The sequence below is a fragment of the Staurois parvus genome, unplaced genomic scaffold (genome assembly GCF_062004578.1).
Source record: "Staurois parvus isolate SC_StPar_1 unplaced genomic scaffold, SC_StPar_1.0 ptg000047l, whole genome shotgun sequence".
Lineage (NCBI taxonomy): Eukaryota > Metazoa > Chordata > Amphibia > Anura > Ranidae > Staurois > Staurois parvus.
Genome location: NW_028317843.1, coordinates 7,003,014 through 7,030,667, shown reverse-complemented (window position 1 = coordinate 7,030,667; position 27,654 = coordinate 7,003,014). Strand labels below are relative to the sequence as shown.

The following is a 27,654-nucleotide window of genomic DNA, read 5'->3' as shown; positions in this document are numbered from 1 at the left end:
TGCACTAATAATGGCCATTGCACAACATTGCACCACCACTAGCCTAACCCCCATATCCATTCCTTTCTGGTTTGCTTCACTTGCCAGATCTGTAGCCACCATCCAGCATGCTGAGCCTTTCTCTGTGTACTGCGCCTTTAAATAGAAATCTGGTTTTACTGAGTCATCTGCACTGCAACCAAACTTTGGCCTCCGCCCCGCCCTCCCCCAGCCAGGCTTGTTCCTCATTGGCTGCCCGCCCTGTCAGTTAGGAGGGGGGGGATGAGGTGTGAGGGTAGTGTGTGTCAGAGGAGCAGTGTGTTCAGAGGGGGGCTGATGGCAGGCAGAGATGATGTGTAGGGGCAGCTGTGGTGCCAGGCACTGAGGAGAGGGGGCAGGGAGATGTCTCGCTTCTGGTATGGCAAGAAAGCCAGGAAACACCAGGCGTCCAACCACAAGTACTCTCTGGTGAGTGTGCACGCTCCCCCCCCTCCTGCCTGCCTCTGCTGGCTTTGTTTACATTGCTGGCTCTGTGGGGGTCATTAAAAGTTCTGCTCCCTTCTGTGTGCTGCACCCCAACCAGGGGGAGAGCAGAGCACCGCCACCCATGGCAACCGGTCCCACACGGCATTGGCTTTCGTTGCCATGGGATACGGCACACTGCAGGTCATTGCTTCAATGAATGAGCCCATTCTTAGTGGCAACCTTAGCAACCAATCAGATTTTAGCTATCGCTGATTCGGGGCTCACATGTATAGGGGGATGGGAAGTTAGGACGATATATACTTGTATTAAAAAAGAACAGGGTGCTGTACTTTTTTTTTTTTTTGTTTTATTTTTTACTCATTATTATTATTGTGATTATTATATAACTATTATTATTCTTGTTATTATATGAGTTATTTTTATTATTTATTATTATTATTATTTTGCTTTTATAGATTTGTTTTATCATTTGTGTATATAATAATATTATTATTATTATTATTACTATCATTATTTATTTCAGGTATTTATATAGTGCTGTCAATTTACGCAGAGATTTACATATATATTATACATTCACATCCGTCCTTTACCCAAAAGGGTTTTTTTTTATTTTTATATTATTTTTATAATTCTATTTTTATATATCTGTTACGATTGAGTGTATGTATGTATGTGTATATATATATGTATGTATGTGTGTGTGTGTGTATATATATTTATTATTCAGTATTACGCTGTCCCGTAACAGTTCTCTTAGCTGAATGCTCATTTAAACTGGCCATACACTATACAATCCAGCTGTACAATCTCATTTAGCTTTAGCAAAACTTTATAACACGGGGACAAACCTCAGCCATCCATTCTATTAGTATTTCATCAGGCAGATCCTTGTAGTACATAGTTGATGGCAGATCCAAAGGAGATTGTACAATCTAGTTGTGTAGTGTATGGTCAGCCTTCATTTGTTTCTTCCATATTGGTCGTTTCACTTTATGGCCTGTTTCACATGGGCATACTCTAGCATACACCCATGCAAGGGTCCTGTTTGCCTGCTCAGGTATTAATAGGGTGTTCTCTGCAGCCACATGCTAACAGTTCCATTCATGCTCAGTGGCTAAATGGTTAGCACTTCCGCCTGGCAGTATCGGGGTCGTTGGTTTAAATTCCAACCACGGCACCACCTGCCTGGAGTTTGCATGTTCTCCCTGTGCCTGTGTGGGTTTCCTCCAGGTAGTCCGGTTTCCTCCCACACTCCAAAGACATGCTGGTAGGTTATTTGGATCCTGTCTAAATTGGCCCTGGTATGTGTATGTATGATTGTAAGTCAGGGACCTTAGATTGTACACCCCTTGAGGAATATGGACCGATGTGAATCTACAAATAAATGTGTGTGTGTGTGTGTAAAGCGCTGCGTAAATTGATGGCGCTATATATAAGTACCTGAAATAAATGTCAATTGGGACACAACAGCTACATGGACACCACCACTGCTCCCAATGTGACATCCATGTGTGGCCCCGGACGCAGACAGTATGAGCTTGGGGACATGCAACCGCACAGATGTTGAAATGGGAGCAGCAGCTATGTCCATGCAGATACTGCGTCCCAATTGACATGTATGGGACTGCCTATACAGGGATGCATGGAACATCTGTGCATGCCCATGCAGGCAATCCCAGCCTTCGAGAGGGAGGGTGTATGGTACGCTCATGTGAACAAGGCCTTAATGCGTTGTGATTTTAGTAACATTTTTGGAAAACTGAAAATCCGAAGTCTATTTGTAGGGTGCTGTTAATGAGAACTTGCTTCCTAGGCACACAGCTTAACTTCCCCCCCCCCCCCCCCCCCCCGATGCTCTGGGTTATGGGTGTCCTGATGATGTCAGAGTATTTGTGAATGCTGTAGTGCCGTATGATAGCCAGACACGCTTAAAGCGGAACTATACTCGCCTTGGATCCAGCGATGCGCCATCCTGGATCTCCACGCCCGGCAGCTGACCTCTGACGGTTTCCGGGTCTCGATCACTGGCTGCTGTCATTGGCTGGATGGGGATGACATCACTCCCATGCATGCGTGGAAGTTCGGTCGTATTTGTACAGTGAGTTGCGCATGCATTCCATCTCCTTGCGGTCGAACAAAACCACCATTTTATTTGATTTGGTTGCATATTTTATCAAACCACAAAGCAATCAAAGTCATATCACTGTATAAAATTGGCAGATTTGTGGGCGTGTCACACTTGCAGTCCTGTTGGTGGTGACATCTCGCCAGCGATGAGGACATTGAGGAGGTGCATTGCTCCATCACTGGCTGGACAAGAGGGGTCACTTCCTAGGGGACACATTTCTGTCAGCAAGGCATTGATGGAAAGGTAACCATTGTCGGAGTATTTGATTCTCCCTTGCAATGCTGCCGAGTATTTTTTGGAATGGATCCTAATTGGTTGCTATAGGTTACTGCGGTATTAGGGGCTTCTTTCTAAAGATTAGTGCTGTGTTTGCTCTCCTTGCACTGTAAAATGTCTCTTTGAGATTTAAAAGTGTGAAATGAAAAGCTGTAACGTTGACATGAAGTATCTAACAGAATCCAAGTTGCAGCAAACATATAAAAGGCAGGAAAACTGGTTGGTTGCTGTTCGCGTTACTGAAGACCAGAACATTGTGTGTAGAAGTGAATGGAGCAAAATCTGCATTGGGCAGAGCAGAGCTCATAGGACGTCCTCAGCCAGTCAGTGCAGTTTGTTTGCTTATTGAGTTGTACTGACAGTTCCATTTATGGTGACATGGCCGTGACTTTTCCTTGTATTTCATGTCTGGTTTTATCATCGTAACTTTTATTATAGTTCCTAAACACATTCAGATCAGCTTCCCTGGGGTACTACTTCTTGCAGATTGGTGACCCATTCTTTAGCAGATGTTAAAGCGGAACTTCAGTCTCTTAGTCAACAATGACCATTTTTAATCCTTATGCTGTTAGCTTTAGTAAATGGATAGGAAAGTATATTACATTTACTTGTGTTAAACTTTTTTTTTTTTTTTTTTACATTTCTTCAGTTACTACTTCCTTGTTTCCATGGCTATGCAAATTATGTAATTTATCTCAGGGGTCTTCAGGAGGGTTGAGGAGGGATATTCTTGGCTAAGCACACCCTCCTGCCTTCATGCCTGAGCTAAGGACAGATGGATTTCAGAAAGTAAATGCTACATGAATCATCTGTCCTTACTCGAGATGGTTGCATCCAGAAGTACGGTGGAGGGTGTTTTTTAACGTGATTTCTTAGCAAAATCAAGCATGGAGACATGGGTTGAGTGAGTTTGCTTTGAATATTAAAAAATAATTAAAGAGTGTTTGTTTTTGGTGCTCAGATGTAGTCAGGTTCTGCTTTAATGGTCACATCTGACTGACATGAGAAGGCAAAGGATTTCAACAGCCCTTATTAGGGAGCTGTAGAAATGGTCACTAGAGAAACACTGAAGCTGAATTCAGTTTTTCACGCCATAAAGCAAAGGTATATTTGTTTGTTTCAGGTACTAGTATAGCGCAGTCCAATTTACACAGCGCTATATATATATATATATATATATATATATATATATATATATATTTACATACACATCAGTCCCTAACCCTCAAGGGGCATACAATCTAATTCACGTTCATACATACACATACTAGGGCCAATTTAGACAGGGTCCAGTTAACCTACCAGCATGTCTTTGGAGTGTTGGAGGAAATCGGAGTACCTGGAGGAAACCCACGCAGGCACAGGGAGAACATGCAAACTCCAGGCAGGTGGTGTCATGGTTGGGATTATATGGTGCCTGGCTCCCCCAGCACATATGCTAAAGTGATATTTATCTCTAAAAGTGAAGATTGCTATGTGATAAGAAACATCTAGAGTTATTAACTGCTCCAAAGCAGTCCACTGAAAGATGTACCTTTTTTCTGGATTTTCTCCTGAAAAATGGCACTTCTGGTATGTGAGGGCGCCTATCATTACAGATATACAGCTATGAGGTTGTAGGCACAGAAGTATGAGATCATCAAAGGCACTGCTGCCACAGACTGTTGGACTAAGGAAATCTGGAGTCAGATTTGGTGATTTCACTAGTGTACTGTTAACTGTTTACTTTGCTGGAGACTCTGACATGAGGAAGCAAAGCCCTGCCACTGCTAAAGTAGTAGTGCAGAACAAGGCACGGTACTTCAGTAATGGGGAAAGATCAGCTGCAGGAATACTGGTCAGGAATGCTTTTGTTTTTTGCCTGACGTTTTTTGGTGCAGCTTCTACAGATTTTCTCTTTAATAAAACAAAGCTGCCATATAAAGCACCATAGTGCGCTGATGTGAATTTACTGGACATTGTGTGGTGCTGCATGTTCAGAAATGGTAGAGGCGAATGGTTTTTTTTTTTGGTTTTCTTTGTTGCTCGGAAATTATATATATCCAATGTCTGAATCTATAAGCACTGAATTATTAGAAATCATAATTTCCATCCTTATAAAGTGCAGCTAGTCCAGTTACTGCATAGTGATGACACAGAAAGGCTTATGAAATTTTAGAGAGCTTCTTTCATCTCAATGTTGTTGTCCTCCATCAGTGAACATCACTGGTACTGAAAGAACCCAAACTGGATGTGCTTTCAGTAAGAGAGTGTCCCACCATACTGTTGCTGTGAGAATTTTTTTCCAGACTGGTGGATTGAAAGGTGAGGTCCAGTTTAATTGCCTCCTGGGTCTCCTGACCTAACTCATCTTTTTTTCTTTGGGGTCATCTGAACTCAGAAGTCTTTTGCAGCCTTACTCAAATTTTTCATCCCAGGGGAACTTCTAAAATGTTCAGGTCTCCAGGAACCCATGCCAAAAACCAATTCATTGGAGGTCAGTGGGAAAAAGGCCCCTTACATTGGTGGTCAGACGGAAGAATGCAACTCGTACAGTGATAGTTAGAAAGCCACCCTTACAGATACCTAAATGATCATTAAAGCCAAGTGGTTGGCTTTGCCAAGCGACTCTGGCACCAGGAGAACCCTGTTTGAGCATGGCTGGTTTATAGGAGTCGTCCCAGCACAATAATTACACTAAAGTAGGAAATGATTTCTGCATGGAACAACATTAGTCCTGCTTTATAAAGAAATGCTTAGTCTTGTATTCAGCGTATACAGAACTGTCATGTAGGTCCCGGCTGTCAATCTGAGCATTAACTGTAATATAACTTTTAAATACACTTTTGCCCATGAATCCAGACTTTTGGGTCACACTATATATTCTACTAAATTTGTCCTGCACATTTAGGGTTCAGTGGCTTCTTGAAAGGGTTAAGAGAAATATTGCAAAATGAGGTGTGCGCATGCTCAGATTCTCCCCAAATCAGTTGCCAATGTCTAGTGTTTGATTGTCTAATCCAGGAGACAAAGTTAATTTTACTGCCGTTGTAAATGTTATTCGTAGTTAGCTGGTTTCTTTAACCAGTTGACCTCCAGAAGGTTTTAACCCCTTCACGACCAGGACATTTTTTGCTATTCTGCACTGTGCAACTTTTAACTGGCAATTGCTCAGTCATGCGACACTACAAAATGAAATGATATAATTTCTATTATATAAACAAAGAAAGACAGAACATAAAATAAAAAATATATTTTTATTTTTCAAACACATACCCGATAAAATCTAATTTCTTCATATATTTAGGCCATTAGGTTTTTTTCTGCTACATGTCCTTTGTAAAAAGAAACCCCAAACAAATGTATGCTGGTTTGTGTGAAAGCTGTAGCATCTACAAACTATGGTGTTTATATACTGGAATTTACGCAGCTATGACCCTGTGCCAGACCAGTGTTCTGTGTATTTATAAACGCAGAACTGTATGCTGTGGTTGGGCACAGCCGATCAGTAGGTATACTGACAAAATAGACGAACTTGTGCTGTGTCCAATCACAGCATAGATAAAAAACTAGGAAGTACACACTGCGAAGTACGGGTACTTTGTGGTGCCTGGCTATGCTGCCCACCAGCAGTAAATTTTCTGTTGGCGGGCGGCAAGTGGGTTAATCAACATTGGTATTGCTAGTGTGATTTTATTTATTTTAATAAACTAGAATCAGACAGCCTATCTTCTACTGTGCAAAACTACAAAATATCAGCCTGACTAGTAGCTTCTAGATAAATCCACTGACTCAAAGAGACTGCAGTTAAGAGTTACAATACTGCGTCTGAAAATCTCACACCATGGGAGTTTTCCAGAGAGAATTCCCACGCTCAGAACTTTGGCCGTTTAATAAATAGCTTGGAATTCCCAAGCAGTCATTACTTAAGAAGCCCATAGACACATTTGCAAATGTATCTGAAGCAGAGCTGAAAGGAAAGCCTTTATGTAAAGGATTAATTGTATGGATAGGCAGGAGGGAATAGGCTTGTTGAAAAGGAGTGTGTGTTATCAGCAGTTTGCAAGTTGTGTAACCAAACCAAGGCTCCATCCATGGCCTTCTAAATTTGGTGCGAACTTTCACTTCCTATTGATGTGTTCTGTCTCTGCTGGCTCATCTCCAGACAGAAGCATTCACATTTGATTAAACGGTGTTTAGCCTTTGCAGGGGTGAACCACTCATTCAAGTGGCTGTTATCTCTCGACCATAGACAGATCTAAATTTGACCTGTTCAGCAGGAACTGGACCAATTTCGATCCATGGAAGGAAAGGCTGGTTGTACTGAAGTCAATCTCTTGATCAACTTCAAACGAAAAAGCAGTGGTCATTGTATTCTGATGGCTGGGAAACCTCTGGAGTACTATAGCTCAGCGGGAGGAATTCACTCATGAACACGGACTGTGTTGATGGGGGAACTGAGCAATTTTCTTTCCTTCCACCACGGGTTGCATAACATACGGCCTAGCTTACATAGGTACCTCCTAAAGCAATTCTTGGCTTTCTCAGGTTTGCTATGTAAACTACTGCCAAACAGTGTTTCTTTTTTTTTTTTTTTTTTTCTAGCATAATCTTTTTTTCTTTTTCTGAGTGTTTCTCCTTTGTTCATCTTGCCTCAAGCATGGCGAGGTTGTCCACCAAGCCCAGGAGCCATAAAGAAGGGTGGGTGGAGGTCTGAAAACACAGTGTGAGTAGGACAAGAAGAGTACGTCAGAGAAGCCAAGCAAATTGTGCCTTAAGGTGTATCTAAAGCAAAAAATGAACATTGAATAATATTGCAACTTACTAGTTCTAGGATAAGTTCACCTTTTGGGAACATGTTACACATTCCACCTGTTTTTTAAGGTGGAACCTATAACATATTCGCACTGCTGCCTGATTGTACCACCCTTCTCTGTGACCGCAATATGGGGAGAAGTTCCCCATGCTAGCTCTCAGTTTTTTAAAACCGCACGAGCGTGCTGGGCCCTGCCACTGGTCCTGGGGTCCCCAATGGGATGGAAGGGCAGTGGCAGGAGGGGGGGGCGGCTCTACCCCTTTCCGCTGCCTGTAGAAGTGATCAAGTAGCTGTATAGCCACTCAAATCCCTTCTACACAAAAGAGCATCACCAGCTGAAACATTTGATTACATTATTATGCCTGTAGATGCAGTCATCAAGCCAGTATCACCACTTTAACCCTGGGTGGATGTCCTATGATGTCCTAGTGTTAAAGTGTTACTAAACCCAGGACCCTGCATTCACTGTCTCTGACAGTACACAGAACATAGAAATGCAATTATTTTGGTAAATATAAACTGCTAAATACCTTTTATCATCAGTAGTATATAGCAGTCTTGTGACTTATCAGTAGTATATAGCAGTCTTGTGACTTATCAGTAGTATATAGCAGTCTTGTGACTTCTATCAGTGTCCAGCAGGGCACTAGTTAAAGCTTAGAGATAAAAAGTTAATACGTGCGCTATCTGAGAAATGAGGGATAGCTGCTAGGACACCAAAAAGGCAACCAAATCAAACCTTCCAAATAACATACAAATATAAGGTGCAACGCTAAGTGAAAGACATATAAATATTATACAGTAGAAACCATAAATTATACAATAAAAACCTACGAGACTGCAGGACCCCTGACCCTCTGTATGGACAGCTTGATTGATCTCTGATTGGTCCTGTGCTGATCACATGCACTCTCCCAAGTAAAAAAAAAACTAGCAATACATACCAAACTGAGCATGAGCAGCTTGCCTCCATGGCTCTGTTCTATCAGCAGATGGATTGGGGTCAGTAGAAGGGGAAGATCAGAGAAGACAGGATCAAACACAATGTGGAGGATTAACCCTTTAGGTTTCTCAGTTAGTATAACATGCTTTACTGCATATACAGACTGATTTTACTGCTGTGAGTTTAGTAACACTTTAAGTGGTTAAATAGAAAGTAGCCTGAATAATGGAGTTTGAAGGTAATGCGCTAACTGACGCTGATCACATTGTCTAAATTGGCCCTAGTAAGTGTGTATATATGCATGTGAGATGGGGACCTTATGGTTGCCATATATGCTTTGATAAATGATTTTTTTTCTTTTCCGATTGATCTTTAGTCGACAACCCAATCATTCGATATGATACACGAGGAAGTGGATTTCAATCAATAGCTGGAACATACAATTGTATTTTGACTATCTCTATTTCTCTCTCTCTCTCCATGCAAATTCAATAATCTTACACCCTGGTCAATTCACCCAGTCTGATCATATGGATCTAAAACAAGTCAAATCAGAAGGGAAGTTATAGCTATTTGACTGTTTCCCGATTCAATCGCTTTGATTGAATTGCACTTTGATCCTATAATAAAGTGCGACGGTTCGATTGTAAGCTCCTTGAGGACAGTGATGTGAATATACAGTATGGAAAGTAATGCACAGATTGTGTGGACTATAGAACTTCCTATAAATAGGAATATGCTTTTCATTGAAGTCAGACTTTAAAGCTGTGATTTGTTGTAACCCATTTGTGTATGAAAGATGTCATTTCTGCATAGTAATTGTGGAGAGTTTATGTTTTAGTCGGAGGGATGTAAATATCAAACATAAAAGCTGCCAAATGCAATTCCAGCATCGGTAGTGGAGTGCCACGTTCTGTGTCTCAGAATCTCTTGATTGAAAGGCTGGAGCACGCATGGATGGTGTGCAGTGGAATGCGCTGCCTACTTTCTTAGATCTGTTGGGGACTCTGACAGTGAAATCTTCCCTCCATAGTTCCCAGCTCTGTTCTCAGGATTGCTGGCTGCTCCCCTTCACCATTCAGGTGTTCACATTTATTTCTTGACATTTTCCCGAGTATAGGATACATAAATCCATCAATGACCAAAACAGAAGTGCTTGTGAGATATGGGTTTTGTTTATGCTGCAGAGGTCTCATAAAGTCCCCGTGAGGGATTAGTTTTGTTAACACTGCTGTAATCTCCAGAAGTCCTTATGAGATATGGGTTTGATTTGTACTTCAGTAGTCTCATCAGATCCCTTTGAGAGGTTTTGCTCATACAGCAGTAGTCTAATCAAGTCTCTGAGATTTGGGGTTTAGTGTATCCTGCAGTGGTCTCAGGTCCCTATGATATATGGGTTTCGTTTTATACTGCAGTGTGCTTTATCACATTCCTATGAGATATGGGTTTTGTTTATACTGCAGTGGTCTTATCAAGTGTCTATAAAATGGGTTTGTTATACTGAAGTGGTCTCATCAGGTCTATATGAGATGTGGGTTATGTTTATACTACAGTGGTCTCATCAGGTCTATATGAGATGTGGATTTAGTTTATACTGCAGTGGTCTCATCAGGTCTATATGAGATGTGGGTTTTGTTTATACTACAGTGGTCTCATCAGGTCTATATGAGATGTGGGTTTTGTTTATACTGCAGTGGTCTCATCAGGTCTATATGAGATGTGGATTTAGTTTATACTGCAGTGGTCTCATCAGGTCTATATGAGATGTGAGTTTTGTTTATACTGCAGTGGTCTCATCAGGTCTATATGAGATGTGGGTTTCGTTTATACTGCAGTGGTCTCATCTGGTTTATATGAGACGTGGGTTTTGTTTATACTGCAATGGTCTCATCAAATCTCAGAGATGTGGGTTTTGTTTATACTGCAGTGGTCTCATTAGGTCTATATGAGATGTGGGTTTTGTTTATACTGCAGTGGCCTCATCCGGTCTATATGAGATGTGGGTTACCTTTATACTACAGTGGCCTCATCCGGTCTATATGAGATGTGGGTTACCTTTATACTACAGTGGTCTCATCCGGTCTATATGAGATGTGGGTTTTGTTTATACTGCAGTGGTCTCATCTGGTTTATATGAGACGTTGGTTTTGTTTATACTGCAATGGTCTCATCAAATCTCAGAGATGTGGGTTTCGTTTATACTGCAGTGTTCTCAAATCCTTGTAAGATTTTGGTTTCGATTACAGTGCAGTGGATTCAGAAGATCATTCAGCACAGTGTGTATTTTGGCCAGAGTTTGTCTGCAGCTGCAACCCTCTCATTTTCTTGGCGAGAATGCCAGCCCAATAAATCTATAAAAAACAAGATAGCCATACTCTGAATGTTAAACGGTTTTTGTTTTTTTTTTTCCATTTGTTGATAGAGTAGGGAATGGTTAAATGTATAAATACACCTTTAATTATAAAGGAAGCTTGTTGTTGTCAGTGACAGGGTCTCTTTAACACCCCCTTCAAAACTCCATCCATTCATGTGTCATTCATCATAGGGCTCGTTCACACTTGACTTTATTTCTAACTCTTGCCAAATGCCCCTATAGCGTTAGACAGGCGTTTGTGAAGCCTTTTTCAACACTCCTCAAACGCTCCCAAAACGCTCCTTATGCGCGGTTTTGAGTTGATAGGCGTTTGCCAAGCGTTAAAACTGCACCACAAACTCCTATAATGAAGTTAAATGGTATTAACGCTCCGCAAACACCTCACAACCGCCTGCCAGGCATTTGCGCAGCAGCACCATAGACTTGAATGGGAGGCTACAACTCCTACTGACTCGACCCGAGGCGTCAGTTTTGCCGCGACGCTAACGCTTCCGTGTGAACAGCACTGTGTGCTGCCATGTGCAGAATTTTCATAGGCGTTTGAGAAGCGTTAAAACGCTTCCCAAATGCCTGTCTGACGCCTGCTGACACAGCTAGTGTGAATGTAGCCTCAGTAGATGTTTTTTAACCTGAGTTACAGGGCACTCCCTGACTGCTACTGGTGTTGCGGGTTTTTTTTTGTTTTTGTTTTTTTTTACAAAACTCTGAAACAAACTCTTTCAAATCCACCAAACCTTAGATAAGGAATTTTGGGTGGAATGAACCATGAATGTATGCTGTATTTTTACTGCATTCTTTGCTGAGGAACTTTGAAAAGATTAAGATATATATCACATTTTCTACACTGGCTTAAAAATCGCTGCTTCTATGGGAGTTTTGTGTTTTTGCATGTAGAAGCAGCTCAGTGTCCTCCTATGTGTCCTCCTATGTGTCCTCCTATGTGTCCATGCACATTAGGATGATTGGAGGCTTATTTTAAGCTCAACGTTTAAAGGCAGGAAAAAAAAAAAACTTTTGGTTTGTGGTTTTCATTGGAGCTTTTTGGCAGAAAAAAAAACGCTAAACACGCCTAAACTGTGTGCAAAACCGCTCCATAGCAGTTCTTTTTTTTTTTTCTGCCAAGGGAACTGGCTTTTTTTAAGCCCATTGTGCATGGAGCCTGTACTAGGCTGCTTCATAGACGAGGAGGAGGGAGATATGAATAAGAAATAAGAGTTTTCTATGTAAGGCAAATATTTGCTTTTAGAAGAGATAGTAACATGGAAACGTAGTTTGGATATGTACAGTTGCAAGAAAAAGTATGTGAACCCCTTGGGATTACGTGGAGTTTTGCATGAATTGGGCATAAAATGTGCTCTGAACGTCATCTAAGTCACAACAATAGAAGAACACAGTCTGCTGAACATAATACTACACAAACATTAGATGTTGCCATGGTTTAATTGCACATAACATGTAAACATTCACAGTGCAGGGAGGAAAAAGTATGTGAACCTTTGGACTTAATAACTGGTTGACCCTCCTTTGGCAGCAATAACTTCAACCAAACGTTTCCTGTAGTTGCAGATCAGACCTGCACAACGATCTGGAGTAATTTTGGACCACTCCTCTTCACAAAACTGTTTCAGTGTAGCAATATTCTTGGGATGTCTGGTGTGAATCGCTCTCAAGGTCATACCACAGCATTTCAATCGGGTTGAGGTCAGGACTCTGTCTGGGCCACTCCAGAAGGCATATTCTGTGCTGTTGCAGCCATTGTTTTGTTGAATTACTTGTATGCTTTGGGTCATTGTCCTGTTGCATCACCCATCCTCTGCGGAGCTTCAGTTGGCGGACAGATGTTCGTACGTTTTCCTTCAAAATGTCTTGATAAACTCTGGAATTAATTTTCCCATCAATGACAACAATCCGTCCAGGCCCTGAGGCAGCAAAGCAGCCCCAAACCATGATGCTCCCTCCGCCATGTTTTACAGTGGGGATGAGGTTTTGATGTTGGTGTGCTGTGCCTTTTTTTTTCTCCACACATAGTGTTGTGTGTTCTTCCCAAACAACTCAGTCTTGGTTTCATCTGTCCACAGTATATTTTGCCAGTAGTGCTGTGGAACATCCAGATGCTCTTTTGCAAACTTCAAACGTGCTGCAATATTCTTTTTGGACAGCAATGGCTTCCTCCGTGGTGTCCTTCCATGTACTCTATTCTTGTTTAATGTTTTCCTTTTTGTAGATGTGTCAACAAAAATGTTAGCATGTGTCAGAGATTTTTGTAGGTCTTTAGCTGACACTCTGGGATTCTTCTTTACCTCATGCAGCATTCTGCGCTGTGCTCTTGCAGTAATTTTTACATGAAGACCACGCCTAGGGAGAGTAGCAACAGTGCTAAACTTTCTCCATTTGTAGACAGTCTGTCTTACCGTGGACACATGAACATCAAGGCTTTTGGAGATACTTTTGTAACCCTTTCCAGCTTCATGCAAGTCAACAATTCTTGATCGTAGGTCTTCTGAGAGCTCTTTTCTGCGAGGCATGGTTCACATCAGATATTGCTTCTTGAAACCAGTAAACTCAAAACAGGTGTGTGTTTTTTAAGGGCAGGACAGCTGTCAGCAACACATCCAATATCATCACACTGATTGTAGTCAAGGTTGGCTCACTCCTGGCTCCAATTAGCTCTGGCTAGAATCATTAATCTAGGGCCTCACATACTTTTTCCTCCCTGCACTGTGAATGTTTACATGTTATGTGCAATTAAACCATGGCAACATCTAATGTTTGTGTAGTATTATGTTCAGCAGACTGTGTTCTTCTATTGTTGTGACTTAGATGACCTTCAGAGCACATTTTATGCCCAATTCATACAAAACTCCACGTAATCCCAAGGGGTTCACATACTTTTTCTTGCAACTGTATGTAGAACACAGTAACTATTACACAGCTTTTTTTTTTTTTTTTACCTTTTATTTTTTTTTGTTCTATTTAAAGTGTATCTACTGTGGGTATAGGATTATAACTGGTTTTTTTTTTTTTTTTTTTAAATGGTTGAACTGGACGGACTTTTGTCTTGCAACTTACCAGTAAATGTGGTGGTTGCATTTGTTTTTTTTTTTTTCCTTTATTTCACCCCTGGTGATCCTGCCCCTTCGCACTTCCTGTTCTAGTTTGACAACACTTACCCTCTACTATACGGAGGATGAGCATTGTCACTCTAAGACAGGAATACAGAACACCTCCCCTTCCTCGTCTCTACAGAGGTGTTCTCTAGTCCAACACACTTCCTGATACAATTATTCCATGTATCTTTTCATAGTGCATGGTACAGCACTTCTTCTTTTCTGGGAGGATCAGATTATATTTTTGCAATTCATGAACTGATCCAACAACTGATTTCCATGGTATTTTAAACAGACCAAAAGAGAACAAGTCTGAGAAGTTGATTGTCTGGGTTTGCATGTTCTTTACGCACAGGGAAGCACATTTAGCACAGGATGCTGTAGTTTAGCACATTGTCCAGAGTGTGACCGAAGACTTCCTGGAAAGGTGTAACCACGGATGTATTGCAGTGTGCAGTTAGTAGTGTATTCTTTCATCATTTTCAAATGCTTAAAGCATCCCTTTTTGTAATGTATGGACTCACTTTTGTTGCCATCGGTTTAGACCTTAATGGCTGTGTGTTGATTTATTTTGAGGGGACACAAATTTACAGTGTTATACAAGCTGTACACTCACTACGTCACATTGTAGTTAAGTGTCATTTCTTCAGTGTTGTCACATGAAATGATAGAATAAAATATTTACAAAAATGTGAGGGGTGGACTCGCTTCTGGGAGATACTGTATATATTTCAACAACCAGAAGCCTGACCCAAAGTGGGGCGCATAAACTCAAGCCAGGGTGACCATATCGTATCAAACTTTCTCATAGTTTCTAAGAAAATAGGTGTATTTTTCAAACAAGATACTTTTGTTAAAGTGATATTAAAGGCATTTTTTTTTTAAAATAACGAACATGTTCTATTTACCTGCTCTCTGCAATGGTTTTGCACAGATCAGCCCCGATCCTGCTTTTTTCCTGTCCTGCTTTTTTTAGCCCCGATCCTGCTTTTTTCCAGTCCTCTGCTTGCACTCTCCCTCCTGCTGAGTACCCTCAGAGCAAACCGCTTGCTATGGGGGCACTCAAGCGGGCTCGCTCCCAAGCCGCTGCTCTGCATGTCCATTCACACACACAGCACTGCTCGACCCCCTCCCCTGCTTTATCCTTATTGGTTCACTAGCTGTGATTGATAGAAGCAGTAGCCAGTGGCTCCCGCTGCTGTCTCAGCCAATGAGGAGAGAGAGTCCTGGGGAGCCAATGCTCTCATGCACATCTCTGGATCCAGAGGGGGCTCAGGCAAGTATTTGGGGGCTGCTGCGCACAGAATGTTTGTTTTTTTACCTTCATTCGTAGATTGCATGAAGGTAAAAAAACCTTAAACCTTTAGAACCACTTTAAGATCTGATTTCCAGTCAGATAGGGTAGGAGGGTGTGGTGAGGTCCACTTAAGGGCAATTTGCCTATGGGCCACAAATAAGGCACAAGAAACCGTAGAGGATCCAGGGAGGAGGAGTCAGTATAGCCCAGAAGGCGCATAAAGGTTTCAACTGGGAGATTGACCTCCAGTAGCCCAGTAAGTGTACCAATCACCTTATCTCAATGCCTTTGTAGTTTGGGGAATCTCCACAGGAGATGGATGAGGGAATCGATGTTATAATATCTAGCATGGGACTGGTCATTCTGCAGTTCTATGGTACAAAGAAATTCAGGTGTTGGTTTGGTGCATGGGTACCTTTTTTAAGAAATGTGAAAAAGTGAACTTTCCATTTAATACAACACAACTAACTATAAAAATCCTTCAAAGTGTCCCCAGTATATTCTACACACAAACGCACACCTCTTCAGCTGCTGACACCATTGTCCTTCCCAATCTGTCCTGCAGATGGAAGGATGTGCCCAGCATCGGATGTGTGGTCCTGGAAATTCACAAACGACCAGCCTCCCTCTTTATCCGCACATGCGCAATCCACTCTTCTTTACTCTTGCAAAAACGTTGAGCTGCCGGTTTGAGCAGATTGTGCATGCACAGGTGGGGAGGAAGACCAGTTGTGCTTGTTCGTGGATTTCCACAACCACGCATCTGGTGTTGAGTGTGTCCTGCCATCTGCAGACTGGAGTGGGGTCGGTAGCTGAAGAGGTGGACATTCGTATGGGGAATGGAGCACAGAATTGTAATATATGTGGCACTGGTACAAGGGAAGCTCTTTGGGAATTGCATGTAAAGATGGGCTAACCCTTTAATGGCAGAATGATCACTGGGGCCACTTGACAGGTGGGTTGCTTTCCCTGAGTGGTTGGATATACTCTACAAGGGTAACTTCAGCCTAATATTTTGTTTCTTTCCGGAGGAGTTTGGTAAGGGTTAGATCTTGTTTGAGATTTGTATTATTCTCTGTATCTCCATTGATGAGAGAAATGTCCTCTTACTTATTCATTGTTATGAGTAGAACCTTGTTTCCATTCTTTAGCATCTATTGCTTATATATTTTTTGGAGGATCCCATATCTGCTGGTGGCAGTACCATGGGCTCCAACATTATATGAGGAATGCATCCCAGAGAGTGAAAACAAAATCCGTCCCTCAGCAATGCATCAGTGGTCACTGAGACAGAGTCGAGGGGCAGTTCATTCTGGAGTAGTGAAGTTGAACCTGTTAGGCTTTACTATGTCTGTGTCAGTTTTGAGAGCATGACACAGAATGTCAGTTTCAGTCTGTGGCTTTTTGCACAGGTATTTATTGTACTTTATGACAAATTCATTTTAACATGTCCAGTGTTATGTTGGAGGACCAGTCGGAGTTATTTCCACTGTAATCTTTGCATAGTTCAGTTGTATTTTGTGACAAAGCAAGCAAAGGAATGTTTAGTGTCTGCTGTGGATTGTGCACCGCAGTTTGGCTATTTATCTGCAGTGGCGTAGGAAGCTGTATGGGCAGAGACCTCCTTCCTGTTGTGTCCTGACAAGTTTCTCTGTCCTACCCACTTTCCATGCAATGTGGTCTGTGAGAATACTGAGCACTGTGTGTATATTTCACAATAGATCTTTGTTTCTATACTTATCTAGTTTTTGTTGGTTTTTAAAGAGGACCAGTCATAATTTGGCCTATGCCAAAATCGTAATATGTTATAAAATATCTTTAATGATTAAAATTAAACAGGTTTATGTGTAAAATTATATGTTATCAGAATACTCCTCTACCTTATCCAACCATTCAGTGTTCACCTCCGCTCTTTGCCAATCTGTCCACTGGCTTCTGATCACCCGAACCAATACAATTCGAAATACTAATTTAAAAGAGAGATGTGGTTTGTTTGTTTTTTTTTTTAAATTATACTGCCCTAGGCCTGATTCTGCATCTGGCCACTTCTAAGACTGAGAACTAAGCGATCAAAGACCACTGATTGCACAGTTCTCTGCCTTCAGTGAGCAGAGAGCCGGTGACTTTCAATCACTGACTCTCTGCTCTGCTCCTTCAGCACTCACTGGAGCCTTGGGCTGTAGAGGCGGCGGGAGCGACTGGCTCAGGTTCTCAGCAGCCAGTCCAGGCATCTGGGTCGATCCCAACCATATGGTCAGGACCGGATCTGCGACATCAACTGCGAGTTTAGCCCACTATCGACTGGGAACAGGGCACAGGAATGTAGAACAAAGTGAAGTCCTGTGATCCATGGGAAAAGTACAGCTAAAAGAGCTTTGGCTATACTTCTCCTTTTAATAAATAAATGTAAAATTCAAACATACAAAGCTATCCACAACTCTGCCCTGAGCTACATCAGAAACCTCATTTCAAAATATCAACAAATCTGTCCTCTTTGCTCCTACCATGACCTCCTGCTCTCTAGCTTCCTTGTCACCTCCTCCCATGCTCAGATCCAGGATTTCTCCTGAGCCTCTCCCATCCTGTGGAATTCCCTACCCCAATTTACCTGGCTCTCCCATTCTTTCCACTCTTCTGTTCAGGGGAGCCTATCCCACCTTCACCTAACAACTGAACTTTTACTTTCTCTATCAACTTATCATTTGCACCTCTCTTTTAGATTTTTAGCTCTGGCAGGGCCCTGCTTAACCCTTTTGCCTTGAACTGTATTGTAACTGTTCTGTCTTCCATTTTGTTAAGTGCTTCACAGACTGCCTTTTCTTCTACTTTAAGAACTTCTCTAGGTAGCACATTTTATAAGTAAACTGCTAATACTATACAAAAAGAATTGCAATTATACGAAAGTCAGAACGTCCACTCAGTTTACTGCTGCTTGAGTGCTTAACCTATGACCAGATTTATAAGGTTACTAACAGGGTTGCTCGGTACGACTTCATTCTTGTCAAATTACTGTGCCAAAAAAAAAAAAATCCCCTATGGTCTTGTAGGTGGGGATGCAGTGGCTTTGGATTGTAGGGCAGAGCTGATACCAAGGAACACAGAAAAATAGTGCCAATACCTAGAAGGATTTGTAATAACAAGGGCTGTCAGATGAATGCCAAGACAAACGCTGAGGCAATACAGCTGCAAGGCAGTATCCCAAGAGTGTGTTTTACCATTTTCAAGTTTGATTGGTATATAGCTTTCAAAGCTTGTTTGAAAAAAAAAAAATGAATTAAACCTGTTTTTATTCTGCAATTCTCGCTAGATTTTTTTCTGTTGAAATTTTAGGTGTATTTGACATGGGACACATTTGGCAAAGCATTTTATTTAACCAGATTTTGCTACCTTTTAGCAGATGGTATCAGTCATTTGGTGTGCCACAGGTCTGGGCAGGACGGTCTTTTCACACAGGCTTTCTGTTTGTTTCATCAGTTCAGTCACTTTTTTTTTTAAACTAAAAACTAATCTGTTTTTACATCGTTTTTTACATCTACCCCCAATGCAAAAGCAGACGATTTGTCCATTTACATCTGTAAAACAAAACAAAAATCGGGTTTTGATTCATTCCCAAAAAAATAGATGTGGAAGGCTACAGATGTAAATGGATGATCATTCATTTACATCTGTTTTTCCATAGAGATGCATTGATTTCCATTTTTATTTTTTCATCAACGGATGGATGAAAAACGGACAAACAGAATGCCTGTCTGAAAAGGGTCTAAGGCCCTTTTCACACAGGCGTTCCATCTATCTGTTGATAGATGAAAAATGGATGTTGTTAGTTTACATCCGTTTTTTGTCAGCTACTGTTCAGGTATGTTTTAATAAACAGAAAAAGTCTCTATTTTTGTTCCAGTTAAAAAACAAAAGCGGATGAAAAACATGACTAAATGGATGATGACCTAAAAAGCACCACACTTGTCCTTAACAACCAGGTCCTTTCTAATTGCTAGGTAAGAGTACTCTGCCCACCTCACCACTGTATTAGCTCTTGAAGATGCTCAACACGCTATGGCCAATGTGGTGGTGAGGGGAGCAGTAGCACTCCACAGCAACATAGAGGACACCTGGTCAACTTTTGTGTTAATACAGCACCTAGTGTTTAAGGTAAGTGGGGTACGCCTCAAAAAAAATTCTGTGTAGGCTGTACTAGATGCTGCCCTACAAAGCAGCATGTGGTCATCATTTGCTTTAAGTGGTCAATATGCAGTCAGATTCTAAAAGTAATTGTCTACCTGTGATTCTTCTGAGACATTCTTCCAGCTGAATGGCCTGTACAATGTTGGTGTCTGGTGTAAATCCTTCAGTATGATCAATGATGTTCTAATAGGTGATCCCCTACTCTGAATAGGACTACCATGGGATATGTGTCATGTTGGTCTTTAGTTGCTGGTCAGCATGACATTAACCCCTCCCCGATATATATTAAAAAAGCTAGACAGCTGGCTGTAGCCCTTCATTTAAAAAAGAAAAACAATTTTTATCCTTTATTTCAGATATGCTCAGAATGAGGTGCAGTATTGTAGCCTGTGGCAGATTTTTTAATTAGACAAAGTTGGTTTTTGCCTTCGTCAAGGTATACCTGTCTCAAACACATGAGGATCCTTAAAAAGTAACTCCAGCCAAAACCGTTTTCTCTGTGAATAGATAGAACCACTTACATATTTTTACCCTTCCTTCCTGTTCCAGTTGTCAGTAAGACTGAAGGACTTGAGAAGACTGAAGAATTGGGGGAATAAAAAAACAAAAGAAAATAAAATAGGCTACACACCTAAAAGGCTACCCACAAAAACATAATTTATTATAATCAATAAACCATACTAGTAAAAACACATTGCATTGGAGATCCAGGAACCACTCCTGACCATACACCCCCTACCCCCCACATAGGAGGGGACCTCCCAAAATGAACACTCCCAAGATGGTACCCAGGGAAAGTGCCCAATATGCCTTGGTGCGTGACCACCTCACTCGCACCACCCCTAAGGACCGAACCCCCCCTCCCCCAACACCACACACCACCTCCCAACAACCCCCCCAAAAGAACCACCCAAACAGCCTCCCAAGAACACCCCCCCCCCCCCCAGCACACACACACAAAAAAACCCTCCACAACCCACCCAACCAACCACCCACTCCCCTTCCACAACAAGAGGGAGCCGAGATATGACACTTGCCCACTAAGTCATCTTTACCCCCCCAGACCCCGCCTGATCTAATAACCCATCCACCAACACACTGCATGGACAAGTCAATGAATAAAAAACAATCCCATGAATGTAAATTGACTACAGTCAGTGAGGGCCAACTTAAGCACCAAGTAACTATTGTATGGTTGAACTCAGTGACCGAAGACCTGAAAGGAAATACCATGTAGAAGGGGCTATTGCCTCTGAAGTCCAAACTAGGCAATCTGATCAATAGTGCACAATAAACTGGTATAGATATAGATGTGGCCAATCCAAAAGAGAAAGAAAGTGTCCTTGCAGATAATGTCCAGCACATTAAATCCAATGAAATAAAGTCTATGTATATGCATCATATAAAGTGATCCACATACAGCCTGCAGGTATTAACACAGGCTAATTACCATGCACTGACTGACAACAACAATCTTCAATAGAAAGCCTCCAGGGTGGAATCCAACCAATGTGTTGGAGGTGTAGACATGGATTGTAACACTGCCACCGGAACTAGACACAAAGTTATAATATGAGTACCTGCCACAGCAACCTCAATGTGTGTATCCAGTCCAGCCTGTGCAAGGCTGCACAGCTGATACGATCTAGATATCAGCACTGGCTCACCAGTACTTGCTGTGTAATGGGGCCAGCTAGATCCTGTGAGTCAAACCACGGCTTGTGATCCCGTTTGTGAGATCATGTCCAGTAGAGCCTCCGCTGATCATCCAGCTGTAGTGACTGCTGGCCGTGGGCCATGAAGGAAGACACTGTGTCCATGCATGATAATGGACTCCGATTGGTTGGATTCCACCCTAGAGGCTTTCTATTGAAGATTGTTGTTGTCAGTCAGTGTATGGTATTCAGCCTGTATTTATACCTGCAGGCTGTATGTGGATCACTTTATATGGTGCTTATGCATAGACTTTATTTCAGTTGACTTAATTTGCTAGACATTCTACGCAAGGACACTTTCTTTCCCTTTTGGATTGGTCACATCTATATCTATTCCAGTTTGTGCACTATTGACCTGATTACCTAGCTTGGACTTTAGAGGCAATAGCCCCTTCTACACGGTATCTCCTTTCAGGTCTTTGGTCGCTGATTTCAACCTTACAATAGTTATCTGGTACCTAGGTTGGCCCTCACTGCCTGAAGAAAATTTACATTCATGGGATTGTTTTTTATTCATTGTCTTGTCCATGCAGTGAGCTGGTGGATGGGTAATTAGAACAGACGGGCTCTGGGGGGTAGGGAGGATTTAGTGGGCGAGTGTCCTACCTCAGCTTCCTCCTTTTGGGGGGGTGGTTGGGTGGTGGTGTATGGTGTTGGGGGAGGGGGTCAGTCCTTAGGGGTGGTGCGAGTGCGGTTGTCACTCAGCAAGGCTTATTGGGCACTTTCCCGGGGTACCATTTTGGGAGGTCCCCTACCCTGTGGGGAGTAGGAAGTGTATGGTTGGGAATGGTTCCTGGATCTCCGATGCAATGTGTTTTTACTATGTATGGTTTATTGATTATAATAAATTATGTTTTTGAGGGTAGCCTTTTAGGTGTGTAACCTATTTTTCTTTTTTTTTCTTGCATTGCTCTAGGCAACATCCTACCAGGTACATCTGGTGGCACCTCACTTTACATTTAACTTTTGGTGTGCTCTCCGGACTTTTTCTTTCTTTTTGTACAGAAAGGCTAAATGTCTCCTCTGGAGAGTTCTCTCTTCAGTTTTTGTCCCAGTGGTCAATGAACCTGGAGAAGTTGGGAAGAGGGTTCAAGGTGAAGTATCTCCACCGGAGAGTTCTCTCCTCACTTCTTGTCCCAGTGATCAGTGAGACTAGATAACTTGGAAAGAGGGTTCAAGGCTAAGGGGTTTATTTACTAAAACTGGAAAGTACAAAACCTGGTGCAGACCTGAATAGAAACCAGTCAGCTTCCAGGTTTTATTGTCAAAGCTTAATTGAACAAGTTACGGTTAGAAGCTAATTGGCTACCATGCACAGCTACACCAGGTTTTGCACTTTCCAGTTTTAGTAAATCAACCCCTAAGTGTCTGCAGTGGAGAGTTGTCTCCTCACTTCTTGACCCAGTGGTCAGTGAGTCTGGAGAAGTGGAGCAGAAGATGGTGCATGGCTATTAGTGTCTCTGCTGGAGAGTTCTGTCCTCACTTGATGTCCAAGTGTTAGTGGTCTCCAGGACATAAAGTGAAGGGAAATCCTCCCAGGAGGGACACGAAGTTGCGAATACCTACCAGAGGTTGTACCCTTGCCCTTCTATCCATAAAGAAGAAACGTGTTTTGGCAGAAATATAGAGCTTTCATTGAGGGACTTGTCTTTAAAGATTAGCTGTTTTCGTTATCCCACTGCCCAGTGAAGCACTGGCCTGGAACAAGTATGCATAATGGGAGTTCTGATATCACTGGCAACATACATGTTCCACACCATTGGCTCACAAGGTAGAGAAGACAGGACTATGTTATTATCCTTGGAACTTGTCATTGAGAAACTTAAGTAGTTTTTTGTACTCTTGTATTAAATCAGCCAACCTTCTTTTGTTATGTTCTGTATGTCCTTCTTATATGTATATGTGTGTTAGTTATTCTCCATTGTGCCATTTACATTTCCTTTTTTTTTTTTTTAATAGTTTAATCGTGCTGGTACCAACAGCCTATCTAGCATTCGTGTTTCTGTTTGTAGGATCCTATAAATTAATGATATATAGCTCACATGTAACCTATTATGAAATCAGTTTTAGGGTGGTTAATGCAAAGAACTTTTTCGTCTTTGGCAAGATATAAAAAACTTGTATTAGCTTGTTTCTCCTGCAGTTTTCAAACCTTTCTCTTACTCACAGGATAAAGAAATCCTTGCCACTTGGTCCAAGTACATATGCTACAGTGCACACCTATCACTGCAAACAAAACAGATCCTCCTAAAAAAAAAAAAACTTTATACAATGAATTCTAAAACCTCCATAGTAATCGTTTTGTTTACTGTCTTTTTGCTCAGTTTCCTGACGGTGAAGAATGAAGGAACATGCCATAGTCTTAGGAGGATCCTCTATGTTCTCCCATGTGGCTTCTTCTGTGCAATTTGTCACTGAGGTTTTCTGGCTCATGTGACTGTAGGGCTTTGTTCCTCTTTATCTGCGATAACTTTCCTTTTACCAAAGGAGGAATTCACTTGTCATGCCTAAGCATGTTATTACTGATCATGCTTGAAAATTTAATGATTGAACCTGTACTATTAGATGGTTTATGACGGATGCTGTGGCCTCTGATGTATGATTTCCCATAGAGCTTCATAAGCTCTTACAGAATTGCCAGTGCAGTAGGAGATGGCAGGGATGGGGTTCATCTTTGAGAGTTTGGTAGAGTTCTTCAACCTGGCATCGTCAGGAACCTAAGAAGCAGCAAGTACATATTTATGTTTAAGAAGCCTTAGATAGAATCTCCAATTGTTTCGCTATGACGCTGGATACTAGTACAGTGGCTGGCGGCTCACTGCTTCACCACTAGTTGGTAACTTAAGAGTTGGACAGTGGAGGCTTGCATTAAAGTTGAACTGTATCCATCTAGAAAATGCCATGTAATATAGTACTAGCATTTTTTGTTTTTCAAATGTCATCCCCATATGAATGTTTAAACTCTTATTGGCTTTCATTCATATACAAGAATTGGCTTCTGTCTGGCTGCAGAGTGGTTATCCAAGCATTGGTCCACTATCCAAGCATTGGTCCACTTACCAACACCCATTCTATGGTCTGCAAATGTTATGTTGCTGTGCATAAATGGGGTTTATGTTACTAAACATTTCTAACTCACTGGGACGTCTACTCACTTTGGTCACAAACATTCCTCTACAGCCCTGCAGTTCAAATACAGAACCATGGAACATATCTGGCCACGAGAAATTTACAACCTTTATTAGAGTGGCTGCATATCAGCTTTTAAGGCTCCTTTCATGTGGAGCCTGTTCTGCTCAGCAGGAAATCTGTGAGCAGATCCCATGCTGAATCAATGCTGAACAGGAAGGAGTCAGTGTTGTGAAATCCATGTCAGATGTGAACAGACACAAGTTTGTTTTATATTGGACTGTCCATAGGGCTGCATGGAGCTTCCGATCAGGTCCACCTAAAAAAGAACAAAAAAAAAAACTTGCGAACCTGATCAGAATGTCATGTGAAAAAGACTTAAAGCTTCTCAGCCGTGATCTGGTTGATGAGTGAACTAAAATTTATCAAAATGGATGGTTTATGACGGATGCTGTGGCCTCTGATGGATCATTTCCCATGGAGCTTCATAAGCTCTTACAGAATTTGTAGTGTGCAGGAAAATTCTGTCAAAAAAAGTACTAAATATACCATGTGCTCATTAATTGTTAAGCAAATTAAGTTCTAAAGAAAATAAGAATTAAAAAAAACAGGAAACCTCTTTTTTTGAAGGTTTGCCACTTTCATCGTTTGATTTAAACCTTTCAAATGCAATAAAAGTCACCCATGGACCAGCAATATTTGTTTTTCATTTTTTTTACGTGAAAAAATTAATCACAAGGGAAATTCTGTTCTTCCTAATCTTTTGAGGATGAGGACAAAGGTGCTGGTGTTAGTTTGGGAGATCCACCCACCAGCATGCAGGAATAATAATAAAATCAAGAAGACGGGATGGGGGTACAGGTGTAAAAAGCTGTCAGTTATTTATCAGGAATGAATGAATAAAACTGTAGGTGAAGTACCGAACCCCTTGAACTTTTCAGAATTTAATTTAAAATGCCAATATTGCTGGAAGGATAATTTTAAAATGTATGCACTATTTTGACAAACATTTGTGAACACCTGCCCATCACACCTATTTTAAGCTTTTGGACATCCCTTTCCAAAACTGTGGGCATTAATGTGAAGTTTGGGGTCCAGTCCTTAAGTGTTTTGGAGTGTTGGCTGGACTTTTTGCCCATTGGGCCAAAATGAGCGTATGTGATGTCAGGTACTGGTGTTGGACAAGAAGACTTGATTTACAATTGATGTTCCACTTAACCCCACATTCAGTAGGGTTGAGGTCGGAGCTTTGTGCAGGCCATTTGAATGCTTCCACACCAAACAAATGAAAACATGCCTTTATGAGCTTTGTGCTCAGGGGCACACTCATGCTGAGAAAGAGAAGGGTCTTCCCCAAACTGTTAGCACAATGTGAGAAGTTCAAAATTGTCTAAAATGTCTTTGTAGTATTAACAATATCCTTCAGTGGAAACATCTGAACTCCGTAATTTGGAGCATTGATGATATGTCGGTCAGGTTTTCCCAAACTCTTTGCCATTTAGTGTATTTTTATAGCCTTTTTATATATACTTTTGTGTTTGTAATATCATTACATGATGTTTTTTGTCTTTGGTTAATTGATTTCTTCTAACATATGTCTACTTTTTGGAGGCAGTGTTATATGTCTGATCCTTGTGACACAATTTTTCATTCTCAGAAACAGCAGTTCAGCAGATTTTGTGAAATATCCAAACGCCAGAAAATGGATACTTTGCATGAATGATCTGGCATTCATCGTTAATACAGTATTATAAATGTTAACCATTCCTCAAACATTATGTTGCGGTTTCTTTTTCTCCGTGTCTTGCTTCTGTTGCTTTTCTAACTTTCTTTTGTTGTTTCCTTCCTCTGCTATTAGTAGAATTATTGTCTTCCTGTCTCCATATTCAGGTAGTGTCAGTGGCTGAGTACCACCGCAGGATCGATGCCCTAAATACTGAAGAACTGCGCACTCTCTGCAGACGTCTCAAGGTGCCCTCTTCAGTAGTTACCCCATTTTCAGGAAATCCGCCTCTTGCATCATAGTGTCCTTTAGTGAGACCTAGAACAGCTGCTGAAGGATGGTGTAGGCTTTAATGGGTCACAAAACCTAACACGAGTTGGCTTGGATAAAACTAATAAATATCTGGCTATAGATGTAAAAGTTTTTTGGATGGGATCTAAAGTAATTAAAGCATAATTTCAGGCAAATGGCTTAAAACACAGGTAAAACCTGTGTATGGGAACTGTTTTACTGTCCAAAGAGTTTCTAATCCTGTTCAGCTAGATTTGTAATTCATACATCTCATTGCACTGCCAGATAGGGGGCACCTTTTGTTCCCTGGTTCAGCTTCACATCATCACTAGCCTGCTCATTGAATAAATTAATTTGTATCTTCACATTACCTATTCATTGTATGGAGAGATGGTACAAGAAGCTGTAAAGCTTTATCCAGGAATGGTGTATGATTCAAAGACTAGCCATACAGAATGACAGTTTCTGTCACGGTTAAAGCAGTTGATATTGGCACCATAAGGTATCGGTTCTTACCTTAAATAGATAAAGGTAATGAGGCAAAGTATAGTTAAACCATAGATTTTTTTGAAATCCATCAAAGCATAAAAGGGGGTATCCAATACAGAGCAAGGTTGACGAGTTTTAGCCACTTCCTGGGCCTTAGTCGTAACTCCTAAGAAATGGTCTGAAACGCACGAACCTTGCTCTGTATCAGATTCCCCCTTTTATGTCTTGTTGGAGACTGCCTCCAAGTCCATATTTGCCCAAATGCTGCCTCAACCCAGCTTTAGAAAGAGAGCAAGCTACCAGCGAGAATATCAGACAGCAGCTGTGGTGCCTCATCAAATTATTTTATTTCAGTTTCCATCATTTTCTGAAGCTTTTGTGCAGGTATCTGTAAACAGATCCTGCATATCAGCTGCCCTGTGCTTTTGGGGTTAGAGGACGACAGATGAGCAAACATAGCTTGACAGTAAATGGTACATTTTACTTGTGTTCTAAGTCCAGCTCTGAAACTTTTCCATCTATACCTGTTATGGGTTGCTCTGGGTTTACTGGCCCACTAACGCACACTATCTCGCACACCTTGAAATATTCAGCACAGCTTAGCTGGCTGGGGCTCCTTTAGAAAAGCTAAATTGTTGTATCTCTCTTTCTCTGTCTCTTATTTTTGCTTTTTGCAGTGATAACTTTTCTCAATGTGTGCTGGTTTGTGTCTATTTTGTTTATTTTTTTTGTTTTTG

General features: G+C 41.4%; 1 protein-coding gene across 2 annotated transcripts in view; it reads left to right on the top strand.

The window, feature by feature from the left end:
* Positions 1 to 274: 274 nt before the first annotated feature.
* Positions 275 to 27,654, top strand: part of OXR1 (oxidation resistance 1) — a 55,051-nt gene continuing 27,671 nt past the window's right edge. Inside the window, exons 1-2 of one of the 2 annotated variants that reach the window (XM_089664460.1) lie at positions 275 to 447; positions 26,305 to 26,385. In XM_089664460.1, the coding sequence (XP_089520586.1) occupies positions 382 to 447; positions 26,305 to 26,385 (147 nt within the window). In that variant the 5' untranslated portion in view covers positions 275 to 381. The remainder of the gene's footprint in view (positions 448 to 26,304; positions 26,386 to 27,654) is intronic. The other variant, XM_089664461.1, reaches the window with a different exon arrangement.